General features: G+C 44.5%; 1 protein-coding gene across 3 annotated transcripts in view; it reads right to left on the bottom strand.

Annotated features, from left to right (window-relative positions):
• WDR7 (WD repeat domain 7) overlaps nt 1–15,363 on the bottom strand; it is a 380,928-nt gene that overhangs the window by 273,645 nt on the left and 91,920 nt on the right. For 2 of the 3 annotated variants that reach the window (XM_088476453.1, XM_088476451.1), the window contains 3 exons: nt 14,197–14,966; nt 12,065–12,153; nt 2,774–2,860 (listed from right to left, as the gene is read on the bottom strand). In XM_088476453.1, the coding sequence (XP_088332579.1) occupies nt 2,774–2,860; nt 12,065–12,153; nt 14,197–14,966 (946 nt within the window). The remainder of the gene's footprint in view (nt 1–2,773; nt 2,861–12,064; nt 12,154–14,196; nt 14,967–15,363) is intronic. The other variant, XM_088476452.1, reaches the window with a different exon arrangement.

The following is a 15,363-nucleotide window of genomic DNA, read 5'->3' as shown; positions in this document are numbered from 1 at the left end:
CTACCGAACTCTGGGCCTGATTCAGAGCTGCTCGTAAGCGGCCGCTCGTTCGCTCCGAGCGATGTTCGCACACCTGCGCATGCGTATGGGTTGTAATGCGCATGCGCCAAACAGTCAGTGCAGTCGGAAATCGTGTGCTCGCAAAATAGCGAATGCCTGCTAATTTGAGTGACAGGATGAGGCGTTTGTGGGTGGTAACAGGGGTAGGTGCTTGAAAACGGGGAGTGGAGATCCGAACGCAGGCGTGCCAAACGGTCAAAACGGGCGTTTTAAGGGTGTGCATAATTAACAAAGCAGCGTCATCGACCACGTCACTTGGTTGTCTTTTAGCCTGAACTGCTCGCATGATTGCGGTAGGAAAATGCTACCACAAGAATTGCGAGCAGTTCATACGCCTTTCGATTAATCTAATAAATAGCGGAGATGACGTATGATGCGAGGGGCCAGGGGGCGTCTTTACAAAATAGCGAGCGCATGTTTCGTTCGCTCGTTCAGACATAGAGGCGTCAACAGACCGCAAAGAGCGAGCGCTCTATTTAAATATCCGGCCCCTTTTTCAGAACGATCGTCCGCAAATAGCGTCCGGCTCTGAATCAGGCCCTCTGTATTTCCTTTAAAAGGGTTGCTGGCCTCTCGCCTTCTTGAATGCGCAGCGAGATTCCTGTGATGACCTTTTTCAGGCAGTGTCTAGAGGGTTTGATGCAGCTCCCACTTGCTGATAATTGAACCAACTCGCCACTGGATCATCCAATCATTTGTATATAGATTGCTTTATTTTCTAACTACTTTCAGATGCTCTTCTGTCTGTCAGATTCACAAACAGAATAACGAACCCGTAATTGTGGAGTTTTTATCTAGAATACGTGGCAGTTATTCAAATGCTTCAGTGGTGGAGGCCAAACGTAAAGCAGTGCTGTCCGCGTATGGCAAAGGTTTTTCCCCAGTGTAAGTACATCCGTAACATGGGGAGATTACAGACTCAACAACCCTGAAATATACATTTTTGGATATTTTTCTACATTTATTCATTTTTATTTATATTTTGCTACAGAAGACAAAATGGGCGGTATCCAATTAGACGCGATAAGCCGCGCATGTGCGAAAAGTTTACACTTATGCGAGCTTTTTGCCAAACTATGCATTTCCCACCATCCTATTGGCAGCAGCTTTTCGCATATGCGAATTTTCCATAGACAAAAGCGGCAAAACATTTTCACCATCTCAGAGCAGGTAAGAAGTTCTGCAAAACCCCTGTTTTTGGCTAAAACTTTCAGGACTTGGTTCAGAACCCCTCCCTAATGACTGATTAGGCAAAAATAATTTTTGAATTAGCTTAAGTGGACCAATAATGACATGTGTTTTTTTTTTTTAAAAAGTAAAAAAAAAGTGTTGGAAAATGGGTTTAAAGTAGTGGGACTGGTATTTTTGTGTGTGCGGGGGGGGGGGGGGTCTGTGGATGAGACAGGTGTTTTTAGGATTGCAGGTGCATGTAACAGTTGTATTTTCAACATTTTTCAAAAATGCACTTTTGTTACACAACAACATACTTCCACCCATTTTAATGTACCCCCAATTCAACTGCAGCATTTATTTTTCTAAAAAAATATTGCTTTCTCACATTTAGAGAAAAATGCATATAACAGCCACTTGACACAATTTGAGAACTCCAAACCCTTTGATCATAGGCCCCGATTCAGAGCCGGACGCTCTGACAGAGCCCTCGCTCTGAAACAGGGCCGGGCATTTTTTTTTTTCTAGAACGGCCTCTTGGCCGCTCGCATAGCTGTGGGTGACCACCCACAACTAATGCGAGCGGCCAGGATGATGGTCAAGACCATCGCGACCAACCCTTGTGGTAGGGTCTCGTGGCCGCAAGCCCCAGAGAGCTTTCGGCTCTAACAGAGGGGCGTGCTGTCACTCAACATCGACAGCACGCCCCCTTTGGTGCGAGACCCGGAGCGACGGATTGCCCGCCGCTATCCGGGTCTAGCGCATGCGCACGACGGAGCCGGCTCTGTCGTGCGCATGCGCTCTGGGCCACCATCGACCCGGTTGCGAGTGCTCAGCGCTTGCGACCGGGTCTGAATCAGGCCCATAGTCCATAACAGACTTCTATAATGTTACCCCATCTTAGTTGACCTTTTTTTGGGGTACAGGAAAATTTCCCCATTTTCAGCTGTACTTTTCGCCCACATGCCAAAAAAAATGTATGTATTTGCAGCCCTTGCATTACATCATGGTTTGTCCAGGTTCGTAGTTACTTGCTATATACTGTACTCCCAAAGCTGAATTAGGCCCGCAGGGATTACTGTAATTACGCACGCAATCGGCCGATTGTTGCGTTCTGTGCATGCATCTCAGTACGCGTGCGTGAACCAGCCACTGTGATCGGGGCTGCGATTGCAGAGACTACACAGACCCATCGCAGAGTGACTGACAGGAAATGCCGTTTGTGGGAGCGGAGTCTTGGCCTACAGGTCTTTATAAGCAGTTTAAACCTTAAAGCTAGAATAGACATTATAGCGCTGGTTATAATATACAACACTTTATGACAACACTCAGATTATGATTTATAGGGGAGGGGATTGTTTTTCTGTGACACAGGGGGGGGAGAGGGGTCAGTGCACTAGATACGGTCTCCGACATAGCAAGTGCCAAGTACACCTGCCGCCTAGGCATTGGAGGAAGCGCTGCAAATATGAAACATCTCACACCTGACAAAAGCAATCATATAGAGACAAACACGAGACAGCAGGTGAAAGAGGCAAAATACCTTCATTGACTGAGAAACAGGAATGTAAAGTACGGTCAGACCCAGAGAGATCGGAGTCAGTGCGAGCAGAAGCATCAGGCGCAACAGCTTGCAGAGGAAACAAGAGAAGAGAGAGAGACAGAAGAGCATGAGAAACAGCGGCACTTCCAGATCAGTATAGAGGCAGAACACAGAGAACAGGCAGATATCAGCATTGCAGTAGTGACAGACACAGGCGCAACATAAGCAGCAGGACACAGAGAAGGACACATTCCCAGCTCATTCTTCCCCTAACCAGACTCACTGTGGAAGTATAGTTCAAAGTGAATTAAGATTTTAATACTTCCCCAGAGGGCAACTGGTTAAAAAGTTTTTTTTTTTTTTTGTTTTCCTGAAAGTATAAACCTGTGGTTGCAAAACTGGTGGCCCTTAAAGGGGTCAGATGTGGCCCTTCTGATCAGTGTCATTTCCCCTCTTTGATTCTGTAACGAATGATTGCAGTCACAGTGTCTATGTAGCAGGTTAGTCTGTGATTGGATGGTGATGTCACAGCATAAGCACAGTGCAGTCACACAGTCTATATAGCAGGTTAGTCTGTGATTGGATGGTGATGTCACAGCATAAGCACAGTGCAGTCACAGTCTATGTAGCAGGTTAGTCTGTGAGTGGATGGTGATGTCACAGCATAAGCACAGTGCAGTCACGGTCTATGTAGCTGGTTAGTCTGATTGGATGGTGATGTCACAGAGTGAGCGCAGCACAGTCACACAGTCTATGTAGCAGGTTAGTCTGTGATTGGATGGTGACGCCACAGCATAAGCACAGTGAAGTCACAGTCTATATAGCAGGTTAGTCTGTGATTGGATGGTGATGTCACAGCATAAGCACAGTGCAGTCACAGTCTATGTAGCAGGTTAGTCTGTGATTGGATGGTGACACCACAGCATAAGCACAGTGCAGTCACATAGTCTATGTAGCAGGTTAGTCTGTGATTGGATGGTGATGTCACAGCATAAGCACAGTGCAGTCACAGTCTATGTAGCAGGTTAGTCTGTGATTGGATGGTGACGCCACAGCATAAGCACAGTGCAGTCACAGTCTATGTAGCAGGTTAGTCTGTGATTGGATGGTGATGTCACAGACTGAGCGCAGTGCAGTCACACAGTCTATGTTGTAGGTTAGTCTGATTGGATGGTGACACCACAGCATAAGCACAGTGCAGTCACAGTCTATATAGCAGGTTAGTCTGTGATTGGATGGTGATGTCACAGCATAAGCACAGTGCAGTCACAGTCTATGTAGCAGGTTAGTCTGTGATTGGATGGTGACGCCACAGCATAAGCACAGTGCAGTCACATAGTCTATGTAGCAGGTTAGTCTGTGATTGGATGGTGACGCCACAGCATAAGCACAGTGCAGTCACAGTCTATGTAGCAGGTTAGTCTGTGATTGGATGGTGATGTCACAGAGTGAGCGCAGCACAGTCACACAGTCTATGTAGCAGGTTAGTCTGTGATTGGATGGTGATGTCACAGCATAAGCACAGTGCAGTCACAGTCTATGTAGCAGGTTAGTCTGTGATTGGATGGTGATGTCACAGACTGAGCGCAGTGCAGTCACACAGTCTATGTTGCAGGTTAGTCTGTGATTGGATGGTGACGCCACAGCATAAGCACAGTGCAGTCACATAGTCTATGATTGCATGGTGATGTCACAGAGGGCCCAAATCAGAGGTGGACACATCTGTGTCTATTGGTGGTCGGCCCTCAGCAACTTTCTATCCATGCATCCAAATGTGCAGGGACAGATTTTCAGCGTCCGTACACAAAGTTGGTGTTGGTTATTGGTGCGTACTTCGGCACTACCATTGAAAACGTGCACCAGTCCTATGGCAGGTGCAGTTTCTTCATCAAAGTATGGCCTCGACACTCTGGTAACACGCCCATAATACTGACCATCTCCATGCCAGCGCTAAGGCACCTCGGGGCGCCAGAAGGTCTGTTTGCCACTCTGCTTGTGACGAGCGTCTATTTTGCTTGAATGTGCAACGCACAAATTAAAGAACAGATGCACCAAAAGGAGAATGAGACGATTAATTTGATATGTGACACAGAGTCTGAATCTGTACACAAAGTGCTACGATATAGTGACCGTGGGGTTTTTCTTTTTTCACGCCAAGTTCTGTTGCGCTTTATCTGTAAATTTGTAGATATTTAAAACTAATTCCTATGCAGTTATAGTTGCAGTCTGGCATCTCTGGTGCAGATAAGAGTGGTGTTTCTCTGCATCTGTGGTGCGAATGAGAAAAAGTTATGCTACACCGCTCGGCGCGGCTCACTCATTCCGCATGGCGTACTGAGGCTTGGTGTATGAGGAAACATCTATAAGGGCAACTCCACTTTATCTCTCTTGAAGGTTTGATACATAGGTTAGTCTGTGATTGGATGGTGACATCATAGAGTGAGTACAGCGCAGTCACACAATCTATGTAGCAGGTTAGTCTGATTGGATGGTGAGGTCACAGAGTGAGCGCAGTACAGTTATACAGTCTATGTAGCAGGTTAGTCTGATTGGATGGTGATGTCACAGTGAGCGCAGTGCAGTCAGACAGTCTATGTAGCAGGTTAGTCTGTGAATGGATGGTGATGTCACACAGTGAGCGCAGTGCAGTCAGACAGTCTATGTAGCAGGTTAGTCTGTGATTGGATGGTGATGTCACAGAGTAATCGCAGTACAGTTATACAGTCTATGTAGCAGGTTAGTCTGTGACTGGATGGTGAGGTCACAGAGTGAGCGCAGTACAGTTATACAGTCTATGCAGCAGGTTAGTCTGTGATTGGATGGTGATGTCACACAGTGAGCACAGTACAGTTATACAGTCTATGTAGCAGGTTAGTCTGTGATTGGATGGTGATGTCACAGAGTAATCGCAGTACAGTTATACAGTCTATGTAGCAGGTTAGTCTGTGATTAGATGGTGATGTCACACAGTGAGCGCAGTACAGTTATACAGTCTATGTAGCAGGTTAGTCTGTGATTGGATGGTGATGTCACACAGTGAGCGCAGTACAGTTATACAGTCTATGTAGCAGGTTAGTCTGTGATTGGATGGTGATGTCACACAGTGAGCGCAGCACAGTTATACAGTCTATGTAGCAGGTTAGTCTGTGATTGGATGGTGATGTCACAGTGAGCGCAGTACAGTTATACAGTCTATGTAGCAGGTTAGTCTGTGATTGGATGGTGATGTCACACAGTGAGCGCAGTACAGTTATACAGTCTATGTAGCAGGTTAGTCTGTGATTGGATGGTGATGTCACACAGTGAGCGCAGTACAGTTATACAGTCTATGTAGCAGGTTAGTCTGTGATTGGATGGTGATGTCACACAGTGAGCGCAGTACAGTTATACAGTCTATGTAGCAGGTTAGTCTGTGATTGGATGGTGATGTCACACAGTGAGTGCAGTACAGTTATACAGTCTATGTTGCAGGTTAGCCTGTGATTGGATGGTGATGTCACAGAGTGAGCGCAGTACAGTTATACAGTCTATGTAGCAGGTTAGTCTGTGATTGGATGGTGAGGTCACAGAGTAATCGCAGTACAGTTATACAGTCTATGTAGCAGGTTAGTCTGTGATTGGATGGTGAGGTCAGAGTAATCGCAGTACAGTTATACAGTCTATGTAGCAGGTTAGTCTGTGATTGGATGGTGAGGTCACAGAGTAATCGCAGTACAGTTATACAGTCTATGTTGCAGGTTAGTCTGACTGGATGTAAAATTTTCTTACCAACTTGATTAGTTGCCCTAAATCAATCTGCTGTTTTGGCTGTACACATTATGTTGCTGCTAATATGCTCATCTTTTAAAGGTAATACATCACTTCTTTGTGGGACATAAAGGATTCTGAAAGTATTATGTAGCTCATCACTGGAATAAGCTAGAGATGGTCATGTAAAGAACGGTCACAATAACCCCTAGTAATTCACTTTCAGGGGCCAGCCAATCATCTTCCTGTTTGTATCATGAACCCTTGCACACATATACACAAATGTAAACACCTGTGCCCAAGCACGATAAATGCACATGACTTATTGCGCCCGCTTGCTGGCATGCATTTTTAGCCCCCTGTATGTGCACATGCCAAGGTCTTATGTGATGCCTCTGAAACAGGTCATGCACCTCGGGTACACACAAAAGGTATGCTATATTCAAAGTGATTTACCACGCACAGCCCGACACAACACCACAAGTAATCCAACTGCCCAGAACGGGGGCATATTGTGTCACCCTCTGTGCTACCCAATAGGTGGGCAAGATGTTTTAAGACCATTTGATAGATGCGATCTGCGGCATGCGATGTGGGTACACACTGTTCGATCTCATGTACTGTTACATGCTTGCAAGCAGACTTGTACATGGGCTAGTTAGCAAAGTCAATGTCTACAAATCATCTTTAAAAGTTGTTAAAAGAATTTGAAACCATAAAACCAAATGAAGCACAAACTGGATAGATGTGTTTTGCCATCTGTATCCTGTCCCATTATCACCACATTATAATAAACTCTCTATTTCGGCTTTAAGTACTGGCATTTCCCCCATGTGCCGACTGTTTCAAGGTAATAAAGAGAACTGCACTGCAAGCAGCGTAGGTCTAGCCAGATTAACATATGAAAGGGGATGAGGCCCTTATGATTCCCACATTGTATAACTAGAGGTCAGTGTTAAGATTTAGAGGTCAGTTCTTGACAATTCCTTCCTATTGAGAAATTACCATATGTCATGCGCAACCAGCTTCAAATTAATCCTTCTCTTGCAGGATGACAATGCCAGCGGTTCCCTCCACAAGTTAAACAATGTTCTGTATAGCGGGTGTTTGCTTTTCATGCAGTTAAACTCCTTTTGTTGCCCCGGGTCCATCTGCATGAAAACTATCCGTTTCATAATTCAATGCAAATGTATCATAATGTCACCGCGGCACGTGTGAGGGGCGAGGTGGGCAACGCGCCGCTCATCTAGGATTCAGTTGAACAAACAAGGGCTTAATTCGGAGGAGAAAAGGCATTTGCATTCAGGCTCTTGGCATAATAGGAACGCGCATTTTGAATATGTATGCCTTTCAAGCTGAATTACTGCAACATGAAGTTAAGAAAAGCTCAAAAGCCGCAGCTATTATCTCTGATTTCTATTTAAACAGCGGCTCCTGGACCTCTCATTAAAACGGCTACTTTGTGACGACGATCGCTTCACTGAAAATAAGATTTTTTTAATGAAGTGCTTTAAAGTTGGGCGTCGGGATGACTTTGATGCATTAAGAGAAGTGAAAATGCTCCTGTGTTTAATAAATGTTTAGGTTTCTCTTCTGTGAAGATTAAGTGACACTTCTCAACGATCAGTCATTTGAGTCAAGGGCACAAAAAGGCTGCAATAAAGGAGAACAAAAAAAAAAAAAGAATCTAGAAGGATTAATGAGACGAATACAAAAGTACAATGATAATTATAATCAGCCGGCGTCTCCGTGGCAGATTGTAAGCGTGCGAGCAGGGCCCTCTTTACCTCCATGTCAGTTTGTTATTACCAGGTCTATTATTACTCTTCTGTTACAGTTTTGTTCCAGATTGTACAGCGTAACGGAATATCGTGGAACTAAATAAAGTAAATGTTAATAAATAAATCAGATAAATAAATATAAATCCTTATGTGAAGGAAAAGAAATACTGTTTGGTTAGTGGTGGAATTGATAGATTCATTAAGTAAAGTAGAATTTTTGCAATGGACAAAAACATTTTGATGATGATTTTTGAACGGTTGAGATCTTTGTCTCATCCTTTCCTTAAGTGTCCGTGCAGATGGGAATTGGTGCATGACGGAGATCAATTAAGATTCCTGTCCACATGGACGTTAATAATGAAAGCTATATAGTGACCGCCTGACATTTTGTTCTTCTAGTCACCTCTAAACAGTTCTAGAATATCCTCATCCTTCATGATGACACAGGCTTAGATAAAAAAAAAAAAAAAAAAATCCTGGAGACGTTACAGTTTTTGGTTGATTACTGTTCAATATAAAGTGGCACTAAAGTACCCCCAAAAAGATCACGTCTGTGCTTATGGAACAGGAGTGTGATCATTTTGCATATGTAAAGTAATACGATACATATCCTGATCATGTAACGGGTTCATTTGTTATATTAAATAGGGAATGGCCAGAAAAGTTGGGGCTAAACTACCATACAGGCATTGATTAGCACCAAAAGCAAGAATCAGGAATTTGCACCTTGTCTATTCACTATTGTGTGGGATATATAAATGCAGTACTCCCTACTGGTGACATATAATGCAATATATAAATTTAAAGGTGTTTTTTGGGCAGAGATAATCCCCGGTGATAAGAAAAAGTGGCATTATAATGGGTAAAGTATAAAGACGGAGAGCTGGCATTAATAACCGCAAACTATCAATTCAGAAGGAACGAGTGACATCGACATCATAATGTGACTCGGTGAGGCCACTGGTTACTAATATACTGATAAGTTACAGTCTCATAACATGCAACTCCGGCCGCAAGATGTGCTCCTCTGCAAAAGCTGGATTTTCAAACAATAGCCAATCTCTGAAATGCATCAACGATTACAAAGAGGAGATTTTTATGTGATCTATTTCATCACATGGTGAAGGGACTATGGACGCACCTGGAAGCGTAATACAGGCCGTCTACAAAAGTCGATATATTTTTGAAAACTCCTTTTTATTTTGACACTTTATGACTTACTCATGAAAAAAGACTCCAGTTCTCCAGTCCTTCAGTATCTAACATTTTATGCAAAGCCCATGGGAGAGTAGGTACAACCCTAATCAATCTTTCATTATCTTCATGTGGAACATCCCTTTTAAAATGCTGATGACATAGTTAAATGTCAAATACTTGAAAATGCCTGTGTAAAACATAACTCCAGACACGTAAGAAGAATGTCCACATGACGGAACAGATAGGACTGTTACACAATACACAGAGCAGGCCGTGAGCCGGACTCAACACTCCACCTGGTCAGCACAGGCAGAACGCCCATATGATGGGACAGTTACACAATACACAGAGCAGGCCAAGAGGAGGACCTAACACTCCACCTGGTCAGTACAGGAAAAATGCCCATAGGCGGCTCACATCTCTCCCTTACCAGTCAGACAGGAGGATCACATTTACCCATCAGACAGGAGGCTCACATCCCTCCCTTACCCATCAGAAAAGAGGCTCACATCCCTCCCTTACCCATCAGAAAAGAGGCTCACATCCCTCCCTTACCCGTCAGAAAGAAGGCTCATATCCCTCCCTCACCCGTCAGAAAGAAGGCTCACATCCCTCCCTCACCTGTCAGACAGGAGGCCCACATTCCTCCCTTACCCATTAGCCAGGAAGCTCAAATCTCTCCCTTACCCATTAGCCAGGAAGCTCACAACCCTCAATTACCCTTCAGACAGGAGGCTCACATCCCTCCCTTGCCCATTAGCCAGGAGGCTCACATCCCTCCCTTGCCCATTAGCCAGGAAGCCCACATTCCTCCCTTACCCATTAGCCAGGAAGCTCAAATCTCTCCCTTACCCATTAGCCAGGAAGCTCACAACCCTCAATTACCCTTCAGACAGGAGGCTCACATCCCTCCCTTGCCCATTAGCCAGGAGGCCCACATCCCTCCCTTGCCCATTAGCCAGGAGGCTCACATCCCTCCCTTGCCCATTAGCCAGGAGGCTCACATCCCTCCCTTGCCCATTAGCCAGGAGGCTCACATCCCTCCCTTGCCCATTAGCCAGGAGGCTCACATCCCTCCCTTGCCCATTAGCCAGGAGGCTCACATCCCTCCCTTACCCATTGGCTCACATCACTACTCTCTTTTGAATGTAACGTCCCTTAATGGTAAGAGATTAATCTAAAACTTAGGACATTCTTGCAAATCTGTGTTCCCCGTTTAGAAGCGTTAATAAAATTTACGCAAAACCTAGTTACATTCAACTAAAAATATCAGAGTGTATTTTTTTTTACTAATAACTCATGAAGCACCCTTGTTGGGTACATGTGTTATTTTACATCATACTGTAATTAAAAAAACAGATTTGTCCTCATTCGTCTTTGCTGTAGTCGCGTGCCTGGACACGGGAGAATCTGCTAGAGCAGGACGTCTTTTTTTTGCCCATAAATGCGTCTAAGCTCCAAAGCAGTGGGACTAATGCTGCTCATCCACTAGCAGACCTCAAAACGACTGCACGATGACGACATTGTAATCGTGCAGTCGTTTCTCAGTCTGTGATGAGCCTACACTGAACGAGCAGTCGTTATGTGTAGGCACATCAATCATCTGCAAACATGCTGTACCTGACGTTATAGTCAGGTTTGTCCAGCATGTTTGCCCGATGATAGATGTCTAAAACGACCAGCGGGAGCGCACATCGCTGGTCATTTTAGACATTTTTCTTAACGATTTGCAAACGATTAATGAACGATTAAACAATAACGATATCGTTATCATTCAATAGCTCAATTTAGTCGCCTAGTGGATGGGCACCTTAGGAAGCAACAGGAGACTGAGCTGATTTAATTTGATGTGTGACTCTTGTATATCAGTGTGTGACTGAGTTTCTCAATCAGCATGCCGAGTGCTACGATGCAGCGGACGCAGCTTTTTTCCACGCCAAGTTCCGTATACAGACTCAGCGGCACACAGATATACAAGTGTCACATATCACATTAAAACAGCAGAGTCTCCTGGTGCGTCCTAGGCTCACATTGCGACTTAGACACATTCTCGGAAAACAAAAAGACTCCCGATGCTAGCAGAGTTGCGCAGGACCTGGCGGATCACTCACTCCAGGCATAGCGTGCGGCATGGCGTAGCGAGGCTAGATGCGCAAGGACACCTTTGTCAAGCGGTCCATGTGCCGAAGAGCCAACAATCTAGTTTTGAACATGTTTATCAGGTAAGAGGAGAAACCATACAAGTATAGGGATCAGTGGCCGCCAGCTCCTAGGGAGCGCATAGGCTGTAATCAGGGACTTGGACGAGCCGGCTGCTCTGTGGGTGGACGAGGGGTTCGTGCAACAATGTGATCACACAGACTAACTGGAAACACAATATTCCTATTGACTGCTTTACAAGTATTACTCAGAATTCAAATGAGCACAAGTCACAGCATTACCCAACCTCAGACCAATATCCTGGATTGTAATCAGATACATCAATAACATTCACACTGAGAACTCTTTATGTTCTATAATCTGTGGTGGGGAAAGATGCTACGGCAGCTGTATACACTGTGGTTACCTTGTTTCATCTGTCCTTGCATAAAGTTGCTGGAGCTTTGCGGCGACACCTTCCCCTTCGTTGCTTCTGGAGACCCAGACCTGGGCGGCCTATAATAAATACAGTACATAGGGTATTAATGAACATTCAATGTAGAGATCTGCATGAGCAGGTTACAGACACATGCAGAAGTTATAGGGTGCTCCAGCCTTTTCCTGAGATAAAGCGTCTAGGAGTCAGGGCTCAGCCTAACTCTAACACATCAAAGGTGCAACCTTCTAGCTACACTGCAAGCCCAAAATCTGTCATTCGGGTCCAATGTGAGAACATGACAACTAAGCTGTGTGGCTAGCTAGCCGTTGTAGAATCACAAGCCTCAGTACACCCTGCCATCAGAGGCTAGCAAGGTAAGATGGGACTTGTAGTTCCACAACAGCAACAGAGTCACAGCTTGTAGACTAGCGTACAACATAACTGCTCAACTGGCTATGGTCTTAAATGTGTAGCTTAGATCTCATTGTAAAAAAACAAAAAGACATGAGCAAAGGATGTAAAAAAGTGCTTTAGCACCGTGTGCAGAGAGAAAAGGGAGTGTGTCCTGAATTATCATTAATCTTAAAGAACTGTCTCTAAATCAGACATATTTATCAACCAAAAATCCAAGGAGTCTCATAAGCTGCTGGTCTACATATTACTTTTGAAGTTAAAAACACACAAATATTCCTAGGAATGCAGGTTTTATAAATCGGCTGTATATAGAAACATAAGTACAGTCACAGAACACACAATCATCGTGTCACATGGAGCCATGTTACATCATACTTTTTCCATATATTAGATTTAGATGGTGTTATTTAAATGACCATATACTAGCAAATTATTAAGGCGCCCCACTGCTGACAAGGAATGGTTGCCCCACGTAATGAATTTTGTAGACACTTTTGTCTTTATTACTTTAGCGATAATCCATTTCAACAGTGAGGCCAACATCAGCGTAACTTTCTATCACATGTCAGGAGTAATTCAGTTCAGCGTGATGCGCTCAGAGCGGATTCAGAGGGTGATTCAGCAAGGGTAGCAATTGCAAAGCTGCATGCAGGCAGCTTTGCAATTCCGTCCTTGCTATTATGCAAATACATCAGGAGGTGTATGGCACACTTTGCTGCACTTGCGATGCCAGCACTGCGACCGAGGTCGCAGGCTGGGGATCACCATCGCGACAGTCGATGCTCGCAGTGGTGGACGGCGCCGGGCTGCCAGCCAGCTGAGTAAGCCTCATCTCACTCAGGCTGGCCGGCTTGCGAGCCCAGGACACTACATCGGTTAACACTGCCCCTGGGCTTGCCTCTCGCGGAAAACTAGGACAGACACACCCCCATTTCTGGAAACGACGGCCGCGTCCACCCACCACCCCTTAAATGCCTCTACCTGTCAATCAGGCAGCGGCATAGAAGGGTCTGCATGGGACTACCCAAGACTCATTCTGCACACTCGCAGAATGGGTCCTGTGCACGCACAGATTCCCGATAATCGTGAATCTGCGATCACTTGCGTACGATGCTGAATCAGGCCCTCAGAACGATCAGGCAAGCTTCCCTGTGGACAATCGTTTTACTCCCATCTCCCCGAACGCCATCAAAAGGTATGCAGGAAAATGAGCAAAGGTTACCAAATGCAAAAAATGTGCACCACCGGACATCTCGTTATGTATGCCGGCACAACGCTGGCAACTGAAAACGTCCCATAGAGAGTTATATCATATATATTAATATTAGAGCATGACATAATCATCACTTAAATCACTTCAGCGTGGCGATAATGTTTGGTAGCATTTGTTCACGTCACAAGACACGAGTAGAGTTTTTGGGTCAAGTAAGAAAATTACTTCTCACTTCTACAATTTATTAATTTATCTATATGACCTATAAAAGCAAATGAAAGTACTGTAAAAACTATCTGTATAAAAAAACACAAATGGGTTGAGAAATAGTAGTTTTTACAACGCAAAGGCCAAAGCAACACAAGGAAAAAATATTTCCTGTTCCGTCTTATTACCATAAGAACCTATCATCAGACAAAACCACGAAAAAGAGAATTTGTAAAGTTAAAGCATATAAATTAATTTCTTCAGGTAATTGTATCCAGCCTTGTACCTTTGGGGAGCCTTCTTCATGTGGTCTCCAATGAACGTAGCATTGGTCATGCTCATCAAAGTATTTGCCAAGGATATAAGTGACAGGAGATGCTGAGTGGTGACCGCACGTGACACACCGTAATTGCCCTTCCCAAGTCCTTCGTTAATTGACATCTTCCTCGCTACATCGACGTGTCTGCCGGCCGCCTTATAAACGCACTGGCTAAACCCAGGAAGCATCAGTGACATGTGGCCACCTCTTGAGAGTAGGCCGAAAGAGACGGGACAGTGCGGCTTAAGCATCCCAAGGCGTTCGAGGCACACCTCGTCTAGTCCTGCATTCAAGCCCCAAGCATGGAGACAAGACATAAAGAGCTTGGCAGTGTCCATGGTCAGGTTGTACTCTAGGAGGGTTAATGGTTTAGATTTGCTAGAACGGTACTCTGGGTCGCTCTCGTCCCTCTTCTGTCGCATTGCTTCTCCGTCTTCGTCATCGTCGTCAAGTAGATGTTCTTTAATGTTTTCTTTGATGGTTTCCTTGACCTGTTGGAAAAGTACGGCTGCTCGTTTACCAGCCAGGAAAGAGCCTCCTTTGTCAGAACTGCCAGATGCTTTCTGCAAACTCTCCGGGGAGATAAGTGCAGTATTTGGCCTGGAGGCTTCTTCAGTGAGTAGCTGAATAATTAGTGCTTCCACATCAAAGAAGAGCAGGTGTATGTCCGAGTCAGTTATGTTGGTCTTTATTGCTTGAACCATCAGGGAGTTATGTGAATATTTAGGCAAATTCCCCTGCAAAAAAAAAAGAAAAAAAAGTGACACTTTACACATTTGAACAACTCGCACGCATTTAATCTGCACTCGGCCAAAACTTTTATGACCGTTTGGAAAACAAAACAAACAAAAAAACCTCTATGCCAATTTAACACATTTTCAGTATAAAGTGTACATTGGTGAATGACATTTGAGCTTCAAAGAACTTTTGTCCTAAAGGAAAAATTGGCAGTAGCAAGTGTACTGTGGTATAAACAGTTCGACCAGATAAAAAGGGCTAAACAACAACAGTAAACTTTTTAATATTTTAATTCAAAAATACATGCCCATCTAAGTTTTGTAGCCGTCGGTACATCACTACCCTTACTTCTGAAAAGTCAGAGGTCAACAGATGTCACTTAAAAAAAAAAAAAAA

Source organism: Taudactylus pleione, unplaced genomic scaffold (genome assembly GCF_031769625.1).
Source record: "Taudactylus pleione unplaced genomic scaffold, aTauple2 ptg000189l, whole genome shotgun sequence".
NCBI lineage: Eukaryota > Metazoa > Chordata > Amphibia > Anura > Myobatrachidae > Taudactylus > Taudactylus pleione.
The sequence above is the reverse complement of the archived record's forward strand: the minus strand, read 5'-3'. Positions and strand labels throughout refer to the sequence as shown.